This window comes from Erinaceus europaeus, chromosome 14 (assembly GCF_950295315.1).
Source record: "Erinaceus europaeus chromosome 14, mEriEur2.1, whole genome shotgun sequence".
Taxonomy (NCBI): domain Eukaryota; kingdom Metazoa; phylum Chordata; class Mammalia; order Eulipotyphla; family Erinaceidae; genus Erinaceus; species Erinaceus europaeus.
This window is the reverse complement of record NC_080175.1, coordinates 24,602,808-24,619,187: the sequence shown is the minus strand read 5'-3', so window position 1 is coordinate 24,619,187 and position 16,380 is coordinate 24,602,808. Positions and strand designations below refer to the sequence as shown.

The window sequence follows — 16,380 nt, the reverse complement described above, 5'->3', positions numbered from 1 at the left end:
TTCCACAAAGAACAGGCTAAATAGCCAGGCTTGCAACTTGTTATATCAGGAGACAGGTATAATAAGCAGCCGACGAAGGCAGATGTGCCCTTTGTGAAATGACTGTAATTAGTGCCAATTCTTTCTCCACTCAGCCTTTGCTGGCTGGCTCTATCATTCTGCTGTCAGGACAAGCCTGCTATGTGCCTCACACCATTTCCCTTCACCTTGTGATTCCGAGTAGAAGCCTGATGGCATCATCTGTCTGGGCACGTATGGTGCCTGTCTGCCTGGGGCCAGGACATCCAGCACATGGCAGTGATGATGTTCAGGATGATAGTCACTGTCGACTGGGAAATCAGCTGACAGTTTCCAGGAACTTCAGGGACATTAAGGGACAAGGTACTCTTGTCACAGTTGTCCTCAAGCACAGGGAAAAGTACTGAGAAGCCTTTTGACTTTGAGGGACATAAACACAGAGCCATGCATTGATAAGTTATTCATTTCCATCTTTGGATGGATCTCCAAATAGCTGTTAACCCAGGACCTACTGCAGTTGTCAGTGACATCCATAAAATGGGGCCCACAAGAATGTATACGACAGTCTGAAGGGTTTTATTCTTGGTTACCACTGGGGATTCTTCACTTGACGCCAACTTTTTATTTATTTATTTTTTGATATAAAAGACAGAGACACAGAGAGAAAGAAAGACACCAAATGTACTAAAGCTTCCTCCAGCAGACAGAGGCTGGGCTTGAACCTGGGTCGTGAGCACAACAAAGCAGGTGCTATCCAGGTAAGCTATCTTAGCAGTCCAGCAGTATGAAGTTCTAAAAAGTTGCAGATGTATGTCAACTGCTACATGCTCTGCAGTCTATGTGGGGAGTCCAGAGTGAAGGTCCTTCACCACAGCAGAACCTCAAACCATACACACTGATTCAGTCACCAAGACTGTCTCCTGAATCCCTTCTGCTCCAAGAACAATGCTCTATCTCATCAGGACAACAAGGTAGGTCTTCTTGCCTGTCGTGACTAAGATAGAAGTCATTTAATCCCAAGAGTACAGCAGGCAGGAACTGGCCAGTGGGACTGTTGCCAAATTCCAGTCCTCACATGTACACAGTCATGGCTGGTCGAGTGGCACGTGTCCTCAGACCTCTGAGTATCTTCATGGTGTTTATAATTAGGTCCTGGGAGAGGCTGGCAGCTGGCCTTTCTCCCCTCAGCCTGGTCTCTCCTCAGAATGCTATGTAGTAGTGCTCCATGGTGCTGATCACTTCACTCTGGTCCTCCAAGAGCTCCAGCACCTGCTGCAGCACAGCCTCACTCAGGTTGGGGCTGAGGCTCAGGCGAGCACAGGCCAAGATGTGCCGGAAGTGGCAGCCCTTCTCCACATCTGCAGGAAAAAGGCATTCTATTAAGGGTTTCGACTGATTTCTAGGCACATTAAAACTGAAAACACCCTAGTCTGACCTATCAACAAAAATAATACCAAACAAGCCTATTCTTAGGCCCATTCTTTCACCACAGTGACCTGGACCCTCAGCTCAGAAGGACTCAGGTCTTCAACAGGCAAGGATCCCAGGCAATTTATGAATGGATCTTTGTGTCTGCCATCTCTTTCCTCTAAATGAAATTACGTGTGTAAGTACATGTGTTCAGTACTGGACTCCTCACTTACTGCCTCGGTCCTCTTGAGATTGGTGGCAGAGACGGTTTAGAGAGGCATCTATGTTCTCCCCACAAGTCCTGACTGGTGAGGCGTTCTGACAGCCACCATGAAGGAATCTCCACCTCCACTTCTGGCCATTCCTCATTCCTCTCTGCCTTGGCTTCTAAGAAGTCTTATCTGTGATGGCTGTATTCCAGTCACCTCTTACTTTCCACCCCAACTAAGGCCACTTGGTATAGTATTATAGTGGTCTGAGTTAGTAACATCTTTCTTAATTGAAACCAGTGATTCTTATTCTTACCAGAGTAGAGCAGACTAGAGCAGGACCAGAACAGAACAGAACAGAATAGAATAGAATAGAATAGAATAGAATAGAATAGAATAGAATAGAATAGAACAGAACAGGTTCTTATTGTTAGGATATTTTGTGGAACTTTACACATGCATGTATATGTTATATATATATATATATATATATATATATATCTTTTGCATATAATTCTATAACTGGGCTATGATGTAAATTGTACTTGGAACTCTTGAGTTAAAGCCAGACTTTGTTAGTGATCGGGTCTGGTCTCTCCCCCTTGTTCCCCAGCCTCTGACACACAAGCTGATTCACACAGCCACTGCACGCTGCTTTTAGATGATGAAAGGCTTCAGGGTTAGGCTCCATGAAGGTGCTCAGTAGGTGTTGTGGTACTGAGTAAAGTATGGGTTCAGGATTTGGTACATTTCTGTGGCCTTGGGCAAGTTACTGCACCCCTAGGCCTCAGTGTAGCACACTATGGACAGGATCAGGGTGAGAGAAACACCTCTGGATCCCTTGAACTCCAGGCGGTGTTCCCAGGCTAAGAAGCACAGGTAAATTCTGACCTCTAGTGGCTGTATCGACTCATCATTCTGCCCCACAGGGGTTGTTTACTGTCAGAAAACCTGCTACCCATACTGGTCTCCATAATATATGGCTGTTTATTCCATTTTCCTTAATCAAAATTAATGACCATATGAACAACCACTGCAGGACAGCACTGAACGAGGTAAGGGGGAAGCAGAGGGCAGCAGGTGACAGAACCCTGGCTCAGTGGATGGGGCAAGACAGTTCTTGTCCCAGTCTGTGTCCTCATCTGTGAAATGGGAGGAAAGTCAGCTCTTGCACTGGGCAGCTATGTGGACAAAAGAGCCCTATGCTAGAGGTCTCGGACACAGAGAACTAAACTACAAGCATGCACAACACAGACACTGCTCTTCCTGAGAAGAGCTCATGAGGAAGGAGGGGAGGAACGCTGCTAACCAAACTTGGTGGGCTCATGGCAGAGAGTCAGCACCAGGATTTAAGTTAACCCTTATATATAGTGTCAGGTAAAGGCTCAACTTCATTCTTGTGCATGTGGATATCCAGTTTTCCTAGTATTATATGTTGAGAAGACTCAGAGAAGACTGTCTTTTATCCCCTACAGAACGTTTTGGCATCCTTGTTGAATGTCATTTGACCATGTATCTAAGATTCTACTTACAGCCCTTCTGTTCTGTTCACCAGGTTTATATACCTGCTTTTATTTCTACAGGATCAGTAGCATATCTTTACTTTCATTTCTAGTTTTGGTAATTTAAGTTCTTCTTTTCCCCCTTAGCTCATTTTCAATTCCATTAGTTTTCTCAAAATACCTTTTGGTTTCATTGATTTTTCTCAACTGTTTTTCATTTCTTTAGTTGTCTTTGCTCCAGTTTTAATATGTCTGATCCTTTGCTAGCTTTTGGTTCAGCTTATTATTCTAGTTTAGTAAATTCTAAGGTTAGCTACTTTGATTTGAGATCTTATTTATTTCAGTGTAAGCACTTCTAACTATAAAGTTCCTTTTAGCCACCATCCTTTAAGTTTTGGCATGCTGCTTTTTATTTATCATTTTAAAATATTTACTTATTGATTGACTTGGTAGGACAGAGGGAGATTGAAAGGGGGAGGGAATATATATATATATATACACATATACATACATATATATATATATATATATATATATAGAGAGAGAGAGAGAGAGAGAGAGAGAGATCCCTATAGCACTGATTCACCACTAGTGAAGCTCCCTCCTCCAATTGGGGACTCAATCCCAGGTCCTTGTGCATTGTAATGTGTGCTCAATAGGTGTGCTACTACCCAGCCCTAAAATAGTGGGGATTGAATCCAGTCTTATGCCTGTGAGATACGTATTTTATTACTGTGTTGTATCCCCTGGTTCCATATTTTTTAAATGTCAGAATTACTATAGAAAGGAGTAGATGCCCATAGTCAGCACAGGAGCCTATGCAACCTCTGCATCCCTTTAGGTCTGAGCTCACATTTTGTGGTCATGGCTAGGAACATTCCAGGCTGCACTAATTTCAGGACCCATCATCCTTGGGTGATAGGTAGAGTATGTTATCCAGCTTCCCTTAGGAGAATGGAATATTCTCTACCCTTGTTGATCCACATTGAGGGCAAAGTCTTATAGGGGCCCACAAAGGGGTCCATTATGTTGTTCCTCATGGAGATGACCAGTGACAGTGGTGAGACGCATCCCTAGAGGTCTAGGTTCACCATGTTTGTGCAGAAATCCCAGGATTCCCTGACCAGGGCCCCAGGGGCCTGGTAGTGATTAAAGAGTCATCATTAAAGTATAAAAGTCTCTTGCCGTTACTCAGCTTTTACAGTTCTTACTTTGTTTGACAAGGTTAGCTTTGGAGTGATTGAAGGATGTGCAACAGGAGATAGAAATAGGTGATGAGGATATCTAGTTCTAAGTAGAAACTTTTTTTTTAATTATAAAAAGGAAACCCTGAGAAAAACCATAGGGTAAGAGGAGTACAAATACACACAATTCCCACCACCAGATCTCCGTATCCCATCCCCTCCCCTGACAGCTTTCCTATTCTTTATCCCTCTGGGAATATGGACCCAGAGTCATTATGGGGTGCAGAAGGTGGAAGGTCTGGCTTCTGTAATTGCTTCCCCGCTGAATGTGGGCATTGACAGGTTGATCCATACTCCCAGCCTGTCTCTCTCTTTCCCTAGTGGGGTGGGGCTCTGGAGAAGCAGGGTACCAGGACACATGGGGGGGGGGTGTCTGCCCAGGGAATGCCCAGTTGGCATGCCATAAACTATTTTATTAGGTACTTTATGGTGTCTTTTTAGGTCTCTGCTTGCTTGCTTCATTTATTGGCTCACTGCAAACTATTGTGCACATTTGCTTTAAGGTATATGTTTTCCCCTAACTTATGCATACATGTACATATGCCCTAGCTCATGGGCCCTGGTCTATATTTAAGTTTTGAGGTGTACCACTTGAAATGGAACTAAGGAGTCCTATGAGCTAGGAAAGGTCTCACCAGAGTAATGAAGTTGAAGAGTTGACATCAAATCAATGGGTTTTACAGTTAACAATATTTATATACTTTTCCTATATTTGGGGGGTACTCTCTTCCCTGATCCAGCTTTCTAGTCCTTTTTCCAACTATGACACCATCTACCCAGACAATAACTTAGGTCACCTGCATGTTAGATGTCAAGCTCAGGTAAAAAGCAATAGGGTCATAAAAAAAAGCAATAGGGCCCCTTAGAATATACCTAACATAGACCTACTAGCTTTTTCCAAAACAGAAACCCCAAATCTTCATCTGCAATATTCTTGTCTTTAGGTTCATGATTAGTCAACAATTTGTTCTGCTTTATATCTTTTTTTTTTTTTTTTTTAGTATTTATTCCCTTTTTTTGTCCTTGTTGTTTTATTGTTGTAGTTACTGATGTCGTTGTTGTCGGATAGGACAGAGAGAGATGGAAAGAGGATGGGAAGACAGAGAGGGGGAGCGACTGCCCTGCAGGTGGGGAGGCAGGGGCTTGAGCCGGGATCCTTACTCCGGTCCTTGTGCTTTGCACCACCTGTGCTTAACCAGCTGTGCTACTGCCTGACTTCCTCTGCTTTATATCTTAACTCTTTTTCAGTCACCAGGTTCCAGATGCTATCATGATACCAACCTGACTTCGATTGATGGGCAGATGACCCCACCATTTGTCCTGGAGCCCTACCTCCCCAGATTCCTACCCCACTAGGGAAAGAAAGAGAGAGAGGTTGGGAGTACGGATTGACCTGCCAACACCCACCTTCAGCAGGGAAGCAGTTACAGAAGCCAGACCTCCCACTTTCTGCATCCCATAATGATCCTGGGTCTGTACTTCCAGAGAGGGATAAAGAATAGGAAAGCTATCAAGGGAGGGGACTGGATATGGAGTTCTGGTGGTGGGAATTATGTGGAATTGTACCCCTCTTATCCTATGGTCTTGTCAATATTTCCTTTTTTTAAAAAAAAAAGGAGAAGGAGAAGGAGGAGAAGGAGAAGGAGAAGGAGATGGAGAAGGAGAAGGAGAAGGAGAAGGAGAAGGAGGAGAAGGAGGAGAAGGAGGAGAAGGAGGAGAAGAAGAAGAAGAAGAAGAAGAAGAAGAAGAAGAAGAAGAAGAAGAAGAAGAAGAAGAAGAAGAAGAAGAAAGTAGTTGCAGCAGTAAAGACCAAGACAGGCCTTACAAGGAATTTTTGCTGTCATTTCTAATTACACATGCTCTAGAATTAAGTTCCTGGGAGTTTACTATTGATAGCTACAGGGCACTGATGTATGTCTTTGAGAAGGTCTCAGTTAGGGCAAAGCCTCTCTGCTCTGATCTGGGTTCAAGCCCCCAGTCTCTACCTGCAGGGATGAAGCTTCATGAACAATGAAAAAGTGGTGTAGGTGTCTTTTTTCTTTTGTTCTCCCTTTCTATTTCCTCCTTTTCCTCTCAATTTCTTTCTGTCCTATCAAATGAAAATAAAATACATGTAAAAAAAAAAAAAGATGTGAATACAAAACCCACCCCTTTCACAGACCCTCAGCTCACACAGGCTGCCTGGTTCTATGAAATGAAATGTGAATTCCTTTCATTTTTATCCCCACAAGGTCCCGAGGTTATTCCAATCCATTCCATTCCTAACACAGAGCAAAGTAAGTATCTGGCAAGGTGGCATGGGACTAGGGTGAGTACAGGAATATTATTCGGGGAGTAGCCTCTCATCCTTTCTTGGGTATGGAATCCTACTGCTCTTCAATACTCCTTAACTTGCAAATAGACAGGCTTTTCCCTCTCATTATGAGACACTCATCCTTATTGCTCTGGATGAAGTGAACAACAGTCAGAAATCTCACACAAAGACAATGGATTGCTTTCGATTTATTTTAAGATCTATTGTCACACTGCCCTGGAATCTGAACTCGTGGGGTTCTTAGAGGCTAAATAGAGCTACATCCCATAAACATCAGGGTAGGAGACCTGGTTCAGCTCCACCAGCTGACTCAGCCTGCAGCAGGGCCAGGGCCCAGGGATGCATGGGCCAAAGGGACAAGAGGCGGTCTTCTCTGGAGAGAGAGAAAGTACCTCTCTTCTGAAGCCATGCCCTTCACTCATTCGACTTTCTACTTTTCTTCTAGTGTTCATTTGTTGACACATGTCAACATTCCTTATATTTACAAAAGGTAGACTTTAAGAGTTCACCTTGAACAAATCACTTTATACAGGGTTTAAAGACAGCACTAGGGGCTGGGTGGTGGAGTGTTTACAGTAGAGTGTAAACATTACCATGAGCAAGGACCCAGGTTCATGCCCCGGGTCCCCACCTACATGGGGGAAGTGCCACAAGTTGTGGAGCAGTGCTGTAGGCATCTCTCATTCCCTCTGTCTCTCACTTCGAAAAGGGCAGGCAGGAACGGTGGAGTAATGCAGGTACAGAGCCCAACTGATAACCTTGGTGGCAAAATAAAAGACAAGTGTTTTCTTCTCTAACGTGAAAATGGTCATGTGTGCTGTCTACAGTTTGAGTTTCTAACCACTAGGGGCTGACCTAACTCCACTAAAACCAGTTGCTTTCTAAGCCATTTTCTTTTGTACATTAGCAGGTTCCCAGATGACTACATCACACTGTTTATAGACGGCAATAGCTAGAGCCATTCCTCCCCGCACAGAAGGGCCTGGTGCTAGAAAAGAGGAAACTGCCATGGTTGGGTTCAAAGACAAAAAACAAGAGCAAAACAAGTAGTCACACATTATCAGGGAGAAGCGGAGAATCAGAAGATGGCACTGTATCAGAATCACCTCAAGAGCTCACCTGTCCAGCCCCTACCTTGCCACGAGTGGATCAGAATCCCTAGGAGTAGGCCCTGAGTACTGCATGTTAAAAACAAAAAACAAAAAACAAAAACAACTCCAAGGTTGAATCTTAAGGTCAGTCCAGATCAGAACCAACCCTGCAAGCTGAGGAAGAGCTGGGGGTTGGGGGAAGGTCATTACTAGGGATACCCCCTCAGTTTCCCTCCTCCCAATACTCTCTGGGAGGGAACATTCCCTTCCGGAGTCCCAGGGAATGGCATGGACATTAAACCACTCACGATTTGGTTTCTGGCAGTCTTCTTGAATGATATGGTGGATCTTTTCGTGCAGTTCTTTGTCTTCTCTGGTGACCTGAATAGGGAAAACAGTTGAAGAGAAAGAGTACCCTGAAGTTAATATTATATCATCCAGATGAGTCTTTAGGACAGTGTCTAAAGGTTTTGCAGAAATCACCTTGCTTACACCAACGAACGGTCTTAACTCCTTGGGCACAGGTCAAGCCAGCACTGTTCCTTTAGTCACTGCTCTGTAGTGGGTAGAGAAGCATATTCCCAGGGCCAGGTGGTGGCGCACCTGGTTAAGCACACACACTACACTGTACAAGGACCTGGGCTCAAGCCCTGGGTCCCCACCTGCAGGGGAAGCTTCACGAGTGGTGAAGCAGGGCTGCAGGTGTCTCTCTGCCTCTCTCCTTCTCTAGTTTCCTCCATGCCTTTCAATTTCTCTTTATCCAATAATATAAATAAATAAAAATATTTTAAAAAAGAGAGGCATATTCCCTTGAAAGGGTATTTACTGGGGCCATGATGAAAAGACCTAAGGGGCTGGAAGGTGGTGCACTTGAATGAACACACACATTATAGTATGCAAGGACCCAGGCTCAGCCCCTAGACCCCACCTGCAGGGGAGAAGCTTCAGGAAGAGTGAAACAGTGCTGCAGCTACCTCTCTCCCCCTATCTCCCCCTTCCCTCTCAACTTCCCTCTGTCTCTACCCAAAAAGAAGGAAGGAAGGAAGGGAGGGAGGGAGGAAAGGAGGGAGGAAGGAAGGGAGGAAGAAAGAGAGAGGCTGAGAGACAGAGAGAAGGAAAGGAAGGACAAGACTACATCTGGAATCCCATACTGTTAGGGGAAAACCTTCTCGCAGATTATCACACCTTCACCAACTTTCCCCTTTTTGTTCTTCGATCTGCTCATACACACTTGATTACAAGTGACCCAGTTTCCATCCCTAGTCTCCTTCCCTCTGGAGCTGACTCCAGCATTTTTTTCTTTCTTTTTTCTCTTTCTTCCTTTTAATTTTATTGAATAGGGCAGGGAGAAATTGAGAGGGGAAGGGGAGAAGACGGAGAGGGAGAGAGATAGATACCTGCAGACCTGGTTCACCACTCATGAAGCATCCTTCCTGCAGGTGGGGCCCAGAGGCTTGAATCTGGGTCCTTACACACGGTAATATGTATGCTTAACTGGGCATGCCATTACCTGGCCCCTTGACTCCAGTGTTATATCTTGCTAGGTTTCTCCCTTCTCTCAACCTCAAGAATACAGGAAATAAAGAGATTAAGGAACAGCAAGAGACACTTTCTAATTTACAAAAGCAAACATAACTGAGGTCCTTTAATAATCAGTTCAGGTAAGAGGGATGTAGCAATTAGATGGGTTTCACTTTCACCTTCAACAGTAAGTCCAGCAACAAAAATAAAAGGGAGAAGGTAGGAAGGAAGAAAGGGAGGGAGGGAGGGGAAGGAAGAACGGAAGGAAGGGAAAAAGGAAGGAAAGTAGGTAAGGGAGTAAAATCTACAGGTAGAGGCTGGGCAGTGTCACACTCAGCTGAAAGCACATATTACCACACACAAGGACCTGGGTTCAAGCCTTTGGTCCCCACCTTCAGGGGAAAAACTTCAAAAGTGAAGCAGTGCAGCAGGCGTCTCTCTCTTTCTTCCATTCTATTTCCCCTTCCCCTCTCAATTTCTCGTGTCTCTCTCTTTCTTCCATTCTATTTCCCCTTCCCCTCTCAATTTCTCTCTGTTCTAGCAAATAAAAGAAATACAAAATGAATTAACCAACAAGCAAACTAGCACATTTATCAGGAATGCCTATCTGCCTGGATTATAGAATGAGCAGATTTAAAAACAGGTAGACTGACAAGGCCGGCCTGCTTCCTCCTCACTGGGCTCCGGTGCAGATGAACTAAGGGGCATGAGAGACAGCGGGGCAGCATTACACACATATGCACCTACAGAGATACCGCCACTATTTCCTTGAGGCGAGGCCTTCCAGAAAACAGAAACCTGGAAGGCCAGGGAGAAGGTGGGAGAGAAGGGGGGGTGGTTCTGCTGAGGAGAAGGGAACCATTATTGCTTGATCACCCCATTCCAGCTCACACTGATTCATAGGAGGAAGTTCCCAGCCCTGCCACACCTCAGCCCTGGATGGCATCCACAGTTCTGCTGCTTCCTGTAGGCCTGGGAGGCCCATCCTAATGCGGGCATGCACAGCTAGGGCTGCGTTGTGTGGGGGGGGAGGGTAGGGGGGTGGATAAGCCGTGTGCCCAGCATGAGCTTCCCCACCTCCTCACCTGGGGGTGCATCACACTCACTCTTAAAAAGACTGGGACACCCCTTTCAACAAAAGTTGCCCAGCATTTAAAACACTGTGATTTTTATATTTATTTATTTTTATTGCCAATAGGGTTGCCACTGAGCCTTGGTGCCTGCACGATGGATCCACTGCTCCGGTTGGCAATTCCCCGCCCCCGTTTCTTTGATAGGACAGAGAGAAATTGAGAGGGGGAAGGGGAGCTAGAGCTAGAGACAGATAAAGAGAGAGATACCTGCAGCACTGCTGGACCACTCATGGGGCTTCCTCCCTCCAAGTGCAGACTGGGGGCTTGCACACAGGTCCTTGTGCTATGGTAATGTGTATGTAACTGGGTGCACCATCACCCAGCCCTCTGTGTTTTTTGTTTTTTTTAAATTCTCTTTATTGGGGAATGAATGTTTTACATTCAACGGTAAATACAATAGTTTGTACATGCATAACATTTCTCAGTTTTCCATATAACAATACAACCCCACTAGGTCCTCTGTCATCCCTCTGTGTTTTTTAAAGCGGGTGGCTCACTCAGTAAAGCACACACGTTATCTCAAGTGAGGGGATGGACTTGAGTTTTGGGCTACCACATGGGATTACTTATAGTGGGGAAGCTTCATGAGTGGTAGAGGAGTGCTGTGGTTATCTTTCCCCCCTTCTTTCACTCTTTATCTAGGAAAAAAATAATTAAAAAAATATTTTTAAAAAGGTTCCAGGAGGAGTAGAGTCACAGAAGCTCTGAGTCCCAGCAATAACCTTGGTGGTATTGGGGGGGGTGGGAGCAAAGAAAACTCTAAAATGGGAATAGATGAGGTAAAGTCAGCATGTAGAAAATGTCCAGTGGGGAAAGCATAATAGTGATACAGATGGACTCTCATGCCTGAGGCGCCCAAGGTCCCAGTCTGGGGGAGGGGGAGAGGAAGAGAAGGAGGAGGGGGAGGGGGAAGAGAAGAAGGGGGGAGGGGAGGGGAGGAGGAGAAAAAGAAGAGGGAGGGAGAGTAGGAGGAGAAGAAGGAGAAGGAGGAAAGAAAATGTCCAGATGTCCAGTTAAGGAAAGCTTGATGTGGTTATGCAAAAGAGACTTGTGCCTGAGGCTCCAAAGTCCCAGGTTCAATCCCCCACACCACCATAATCCAGAGCTGAGTGGTGCTCTGGTAAAAAAAAGGAAAGCTTGATGACCATGGTTGTCAACAGTGAGACTCTAAGGCCCTCAGTTTTGCTGTGTCTCTTGGACAATCCTTTGTAACTGAAGCCACATCGACTGAAGTCACATTGACATGACTAATCATCTGTGGTCACAGGGAGGCCTGTTTTCAATCTGGCTCCTCCACTATTGAAGGGAGACAGTGAGAAAGCCAGGGGCAAGCCAACACTTGTCTCCCTGTGGGAGTGTAGCTGGCCCGGCCTTTGGGAGGTCAGCCTGCTCACCAAGACACTTAAGTGCCTGTGCCCTCTGCTCTGGCAGTTCTTCTTTTGAGAGTCAGTGTTCATATGCAAAATAGCCATAGCAACACTTATTTTCAGAGCAAGATAGGTAGAAACAGCACCAATTCCCATCAGAAAGACATGGTTAAGAAATGTCTGGCAGGGAGTCGGGCTGTAGCGCAGCGGGTTAAGCGCAGGTGGCGCAAGGCGCAAAGCACAAGGACTGGCATAAGGTTCGAACCCCGGCTCCCCACCTGCAGGTCTGCAGGTGTCTATCTTTCTCTCCTCCTCTCTGTCTTCCCCTCCTCTCTCCATTTCTCTCTGTCCTATCCAACAACGACGACAACAACAATAATAACTACAACAATAAAACAACAAGGGCAACAAAAGGGAATAAATAAATAAAATAAATATTAAAAAAAAATGTCTGGCAGATGTCCATAAGCTGACATGCAAATGTCTAAGAGAATAAGGTCAACAAGCAAGTACCAACAGAGAGATGCCTGTGCTGTGCTATTTTGGCATCAACAAAGTTGCTGAATGTTATTTCCAACGGTGGGTCTCAACTGTCCCCAGGGACACTTGGCAACATCTGGAGATATTATGAGTTGTCACAGACAAGTGTGGGTTAAGGGTGGGGGACTGCCAGGAGACTTTAGTTGGACAACACTACTGAAGCTGCCAAATATCCTATGGTGACAGGACAACCCCCCGCCGCCCCCCAAACACATACACAATTAAGACCGACTCTGGTCAAAGCACTGAGGTGAGAAATCCTGAATTAGAGGTCGGTCACACTTTATGGTCAGCAAAAAAAGCCACAGGAATATATACTCTTATATGTGCATTTGTAAATGTGCGGATAAATGTTTATGAGGACACAGTAGAAAAACTGTGCCACGGGAAAGATAAGAACTTTTACTTTTTACTTTATGTGCTTCCTTAGTGACTGATTTAAACAAAACAAATAGGTACTAGTAAGTGATCTATCAACTTATAACTGAAGCTTATAAATGAAGGGAAAAAACAAAGTGGCAGGTCTCTTACATGGTACAGGTTATCAAAACCACCCTCTTTCTGGAAAATGAGTCCTTTTTCCTGCAGGAGCTGTATGGCATTCTTAAATATACTATGGATGGCCTTGGGAGTGGTGTCATTCTTAAAATCCACCTGTAGGAAGAGGAAAGAAGAGAGAACAAAGGAAATAAGTCCTATCTTATACTACCTGAGAGCAACTCTCTGGACTAACTGGTTTTTGGATTTGCACAACAGGCTTTTTATCTGCTGAGTCAAAAAGATTGAAGGGCCTAGGAGGATGGTATTTAAGGAGGATTGGGAAACTTGCTCTGGCAGGATCACACTTGATAACTGCTCCACACCTTAGATATGATTTTTGTCAGTATAAAGTCGGCAATAGAAAGTGAAAAATCAAAATGAAAACCTTCGGATCTACTTTTTTAATGTTGTTCGTCGTTGGATAGGACAGAGAGAAATGGAGAGAGGAGGGGATGACAAAGAGAGGGAGAGAAAGACAGACACCTGCAGACCTGCTTCACCGCCTGTGAAGCTACTCCCCTGCAGGTGGGGAGTCGGGGGCTCCAACCGGGATCCTTAGCCTGTCCTTATGCTTTGTGCCATCTGCACTTAACCCGCTGCACCACCGCCCGACTTCCGGGAATATATCTTAACTGTAGGCCCTAAGTGTCCGGTGACCAGGTCCTGTAGCTAGTTTTTGAAGAAAAAACATAGACTACTAATTTAATTAAGATCGTTAGACTCTTCTGCCTAGTTGAGCACAGTGGTGAAACATTACTATGACCTATTAGGTTAAAGCAGTGCCTGGATGGAAGACCTCCCCTAACAAGAAAAAGTTTTTTTTGTGTGTGTTTGTTTTTAAATTGTTGCTGTCATTTACTATTGAGAGAGGGAGAGAAAGAGAGGCCGGAGTAGCACCCTGGTATATGGGGGCAGGGCTGAAACCCAGGACCTCACACATGCAAATCATGTACTCTACCCACTGAGCTCTAGCCATAAGAAAGAGGTTGAAGTGTCACACTAGAGGCCATTAGGGAGTGGCTTTCCTCTCCCTGTTTCTCAGAGGAAATGTCACAACAAAGTTCAAGCACACTTTCTCAACATCTCAGGGTGCTGCTAGAGATATCTCCTAAGTACCTCTCATTAGAGTAGGACTTTACCTTCAGAAATGTGTTTTGAAAGCTTCTCATTTTTCTTTGGAGTTCTGATTTATTATTATTATTTATTTCCCTTGTTTTTTATTGTTGTTGTAGTTATTATTGTTGTTATTGATGTCATCGTTGTTAGATAGGACAGAGAGAAATGGAGAAAGGAGGGGAAGACAGAGAGGGGGAGAAAAAGATAAGACACCTGCAGACCTACTTCACCACCTGTGAAGTGACTCCCCTGCAGGTGGGGATCTGAGAGCTCGAACCAGGATCCTTATGCTGGTCCTTGCGCTTTGTGCCACGTGCACTTACCCTGCTGTGCTACCACTCGACTCCCGGAATTTTGATTCACTTTTTAAATAGCTTGACAAATTTCCATCCTATTAAAAGTAGGTCCCTATGGTTTTGTCAATATTTCTTTTTTTTTTTTCTTTTATTTATTTTATTTTTGAGAGAGATACAGAGAGAGAGAGACACAGAGAGAGACACCAGAGCACTGCGCAGCTCTGGCTTATGGTGGTGCGGGGGATTGAACCTGGGACTGCGGAGCCTCAGGCAGGAGAGCCTCTTTGCATAACCATTATGCTATCTACCTCCACCCGTCAATATTTCCTTTTTATAAAGAAAAAAAGGAAGAAAGAAAGAAAAAGAAAAAAAAGGCCTTCAAAAGGTATCTTTTGGATAGAGCATCCGCTTCGTCATACAGGCCTGAACCCATCCGCCACCACACTGAAGGAGGCTTTGTTGCTATGCTGTCTTTTTCTCTTTCTTTTCTTTCCCTCCTTCTTTCTACTTTTTCATTATTTTTATTTTTCACTGCCATGAGGGTTGTTGCTAGCTTAGTACCTGCATAATGAATCCACCATTCCCAGTGGTCATCCCCCTCCTTTTTTTTTTTCTTCTTATTTGATAGGACAGAGAGAAATTGAGAGGAGATAGATAGAGAGAGACCTATAACCTTGCTTTACTGCTTATGAAGTTTCCCCCCTGCAAGTATCCCCAGGGATTGAACCCAGACAGAGCCTTGCCCATGGTAATGTGTGTGCTTAACGGGGTAGAGCACTGCCCAGCTCTCTTTAATTTTTTTTAATTTAATGCAGTTTTTATTAGTGATTTAATAATGATTTGTATGATTATAACATTACAGGGGTGTAGTTCCACATCTCACCCATTACCAAAGTTGTGGTGGAACCAACATAGTTCTCACAGAATCTTAGCCCTGCCTCTATTTATCTGCTATCTGGAAAAGTTGTCCTGGAGCAGGAGAGCTCCCATAACGATAAAAAGAAAAAGGAAAGCAGAAGAAGGGGTGGGGTATCTGTAACTTAAAAAAAAATACTGTTCATTTTCTGTTCTGGGGCTGTATGGAAAATCCCCAGTGAAATGATCTACCCTGTCTGTAAGGAGTTTTGCTTTTGTTTTTTTCATTCACTACCCAGCGCTGTGTTGGGTCACCCACTGGGTACTAGGGAAAAAGGGGCCAAGATGAATGACGGTCTTCCATTCCGGAAACATGCAGGGTAGCTATTCATGCTGGGCCAGAGCTGAAGACCAAGCTTCCCTGTGAACAACAAATAGGATGACATACTGCCACGTTACGACAGTGCCCCCTCTCTGAAGAGAGACTAACCCTGAGAACTACTTGACGACTTCAGCGGGTAGAAAACTGAAAGTGCTTTGGGTGAACGACTCACCTTGCCCTACTCAGCCGCACAGGGGGTGTCCAGGGGGTGTCAGGCTCAGCTCTTAACTTCAGATATGAATGCTCTTACTGAGGGGGAGGATGGTCATCATGACACTTTGTACCTACTGAACTTTTGTAATTTTGAGAAGCACAGTCTTCAATGGATTATATGGACCCTACAGGTCAAGTTTATTGCATTTCTTACCAAGAGAAAAATAAACTGGAAACTAAGCAGAAGGGGATCATTATGTAATTATTCCAGTCACAACATTATAATTTTCAGTTAAAGTAATTAAGTAATGGGTCATAATATACAGTATGGTGATTGTAGTGAATATTAATACAAGGGGTCAGATACTGGCATACAGTTGAGTGCACATGTTGCCACATGCAAGGACCTAAGTTCAAGCCCCCAGTTCCCACCTCCAGGCAGAAAGCTTCACAAGCAGGGCTGCAGGCCTCTCTCTTGCTCTCTTTCTATCCCCCTCTTCCATCTCAATTTCTCTGTCTCTAGCCAACAAATAAAATATATATATATCAATAGTATACCTAGGGCTGGGTGGTGGCTCACTCAGTAAAGCGTATCTGCAAGGTTTAAGCCCTTGCTCGGCACCTGTAAGAGGGATCCTCACGAGCAGTGGAGCAGTGGAGCAGTGTTGTAGGTATCTTTCCTATGCAAA

General features: G+C 44.6%; 1 protein-coding gene across 3 annotated transcripts in view; it reads right to left on the bottom strand.

Annotated features, from left to right (window-relative positions):
• Nucleotides 1-625: 625 nt before the first annotated feature.
• The window catches only part of STN1 (STN1 subunit of CST complex), a 41,998-nt gene continuing 26,243 nt past the window's right edge, over nucleotides 626-16,380 (bottom strand). For 2 of the 3 annotated variants that reach the window (XM_007530489.3, XM_060171381.1), the window contains 3 exons: nucleotides 12,881-13,003; nucleotides 8,097-8,169; nucleotides 626-1,376 (listed from right to left, as the gene is read on the bottom strand). In XM_007530489.3, the coding sequence (XP_007530551.1) occupies nucleotides 1,219-1,376; nucleotides 8,097-8,169; nucleotides 12,881-13,003 (354 nt within the window). In that variant the 3' untranslated portion in view covers nucleotides 626-1,218. The remainder of the gene's footprint in view (nucleotides 1,377-8,096; nucleotides 8,170-12,880; nucleotides 13,004-16,380) is intronic. The other variant, XM_060171380.1, reaches the window with a different exon arrangement.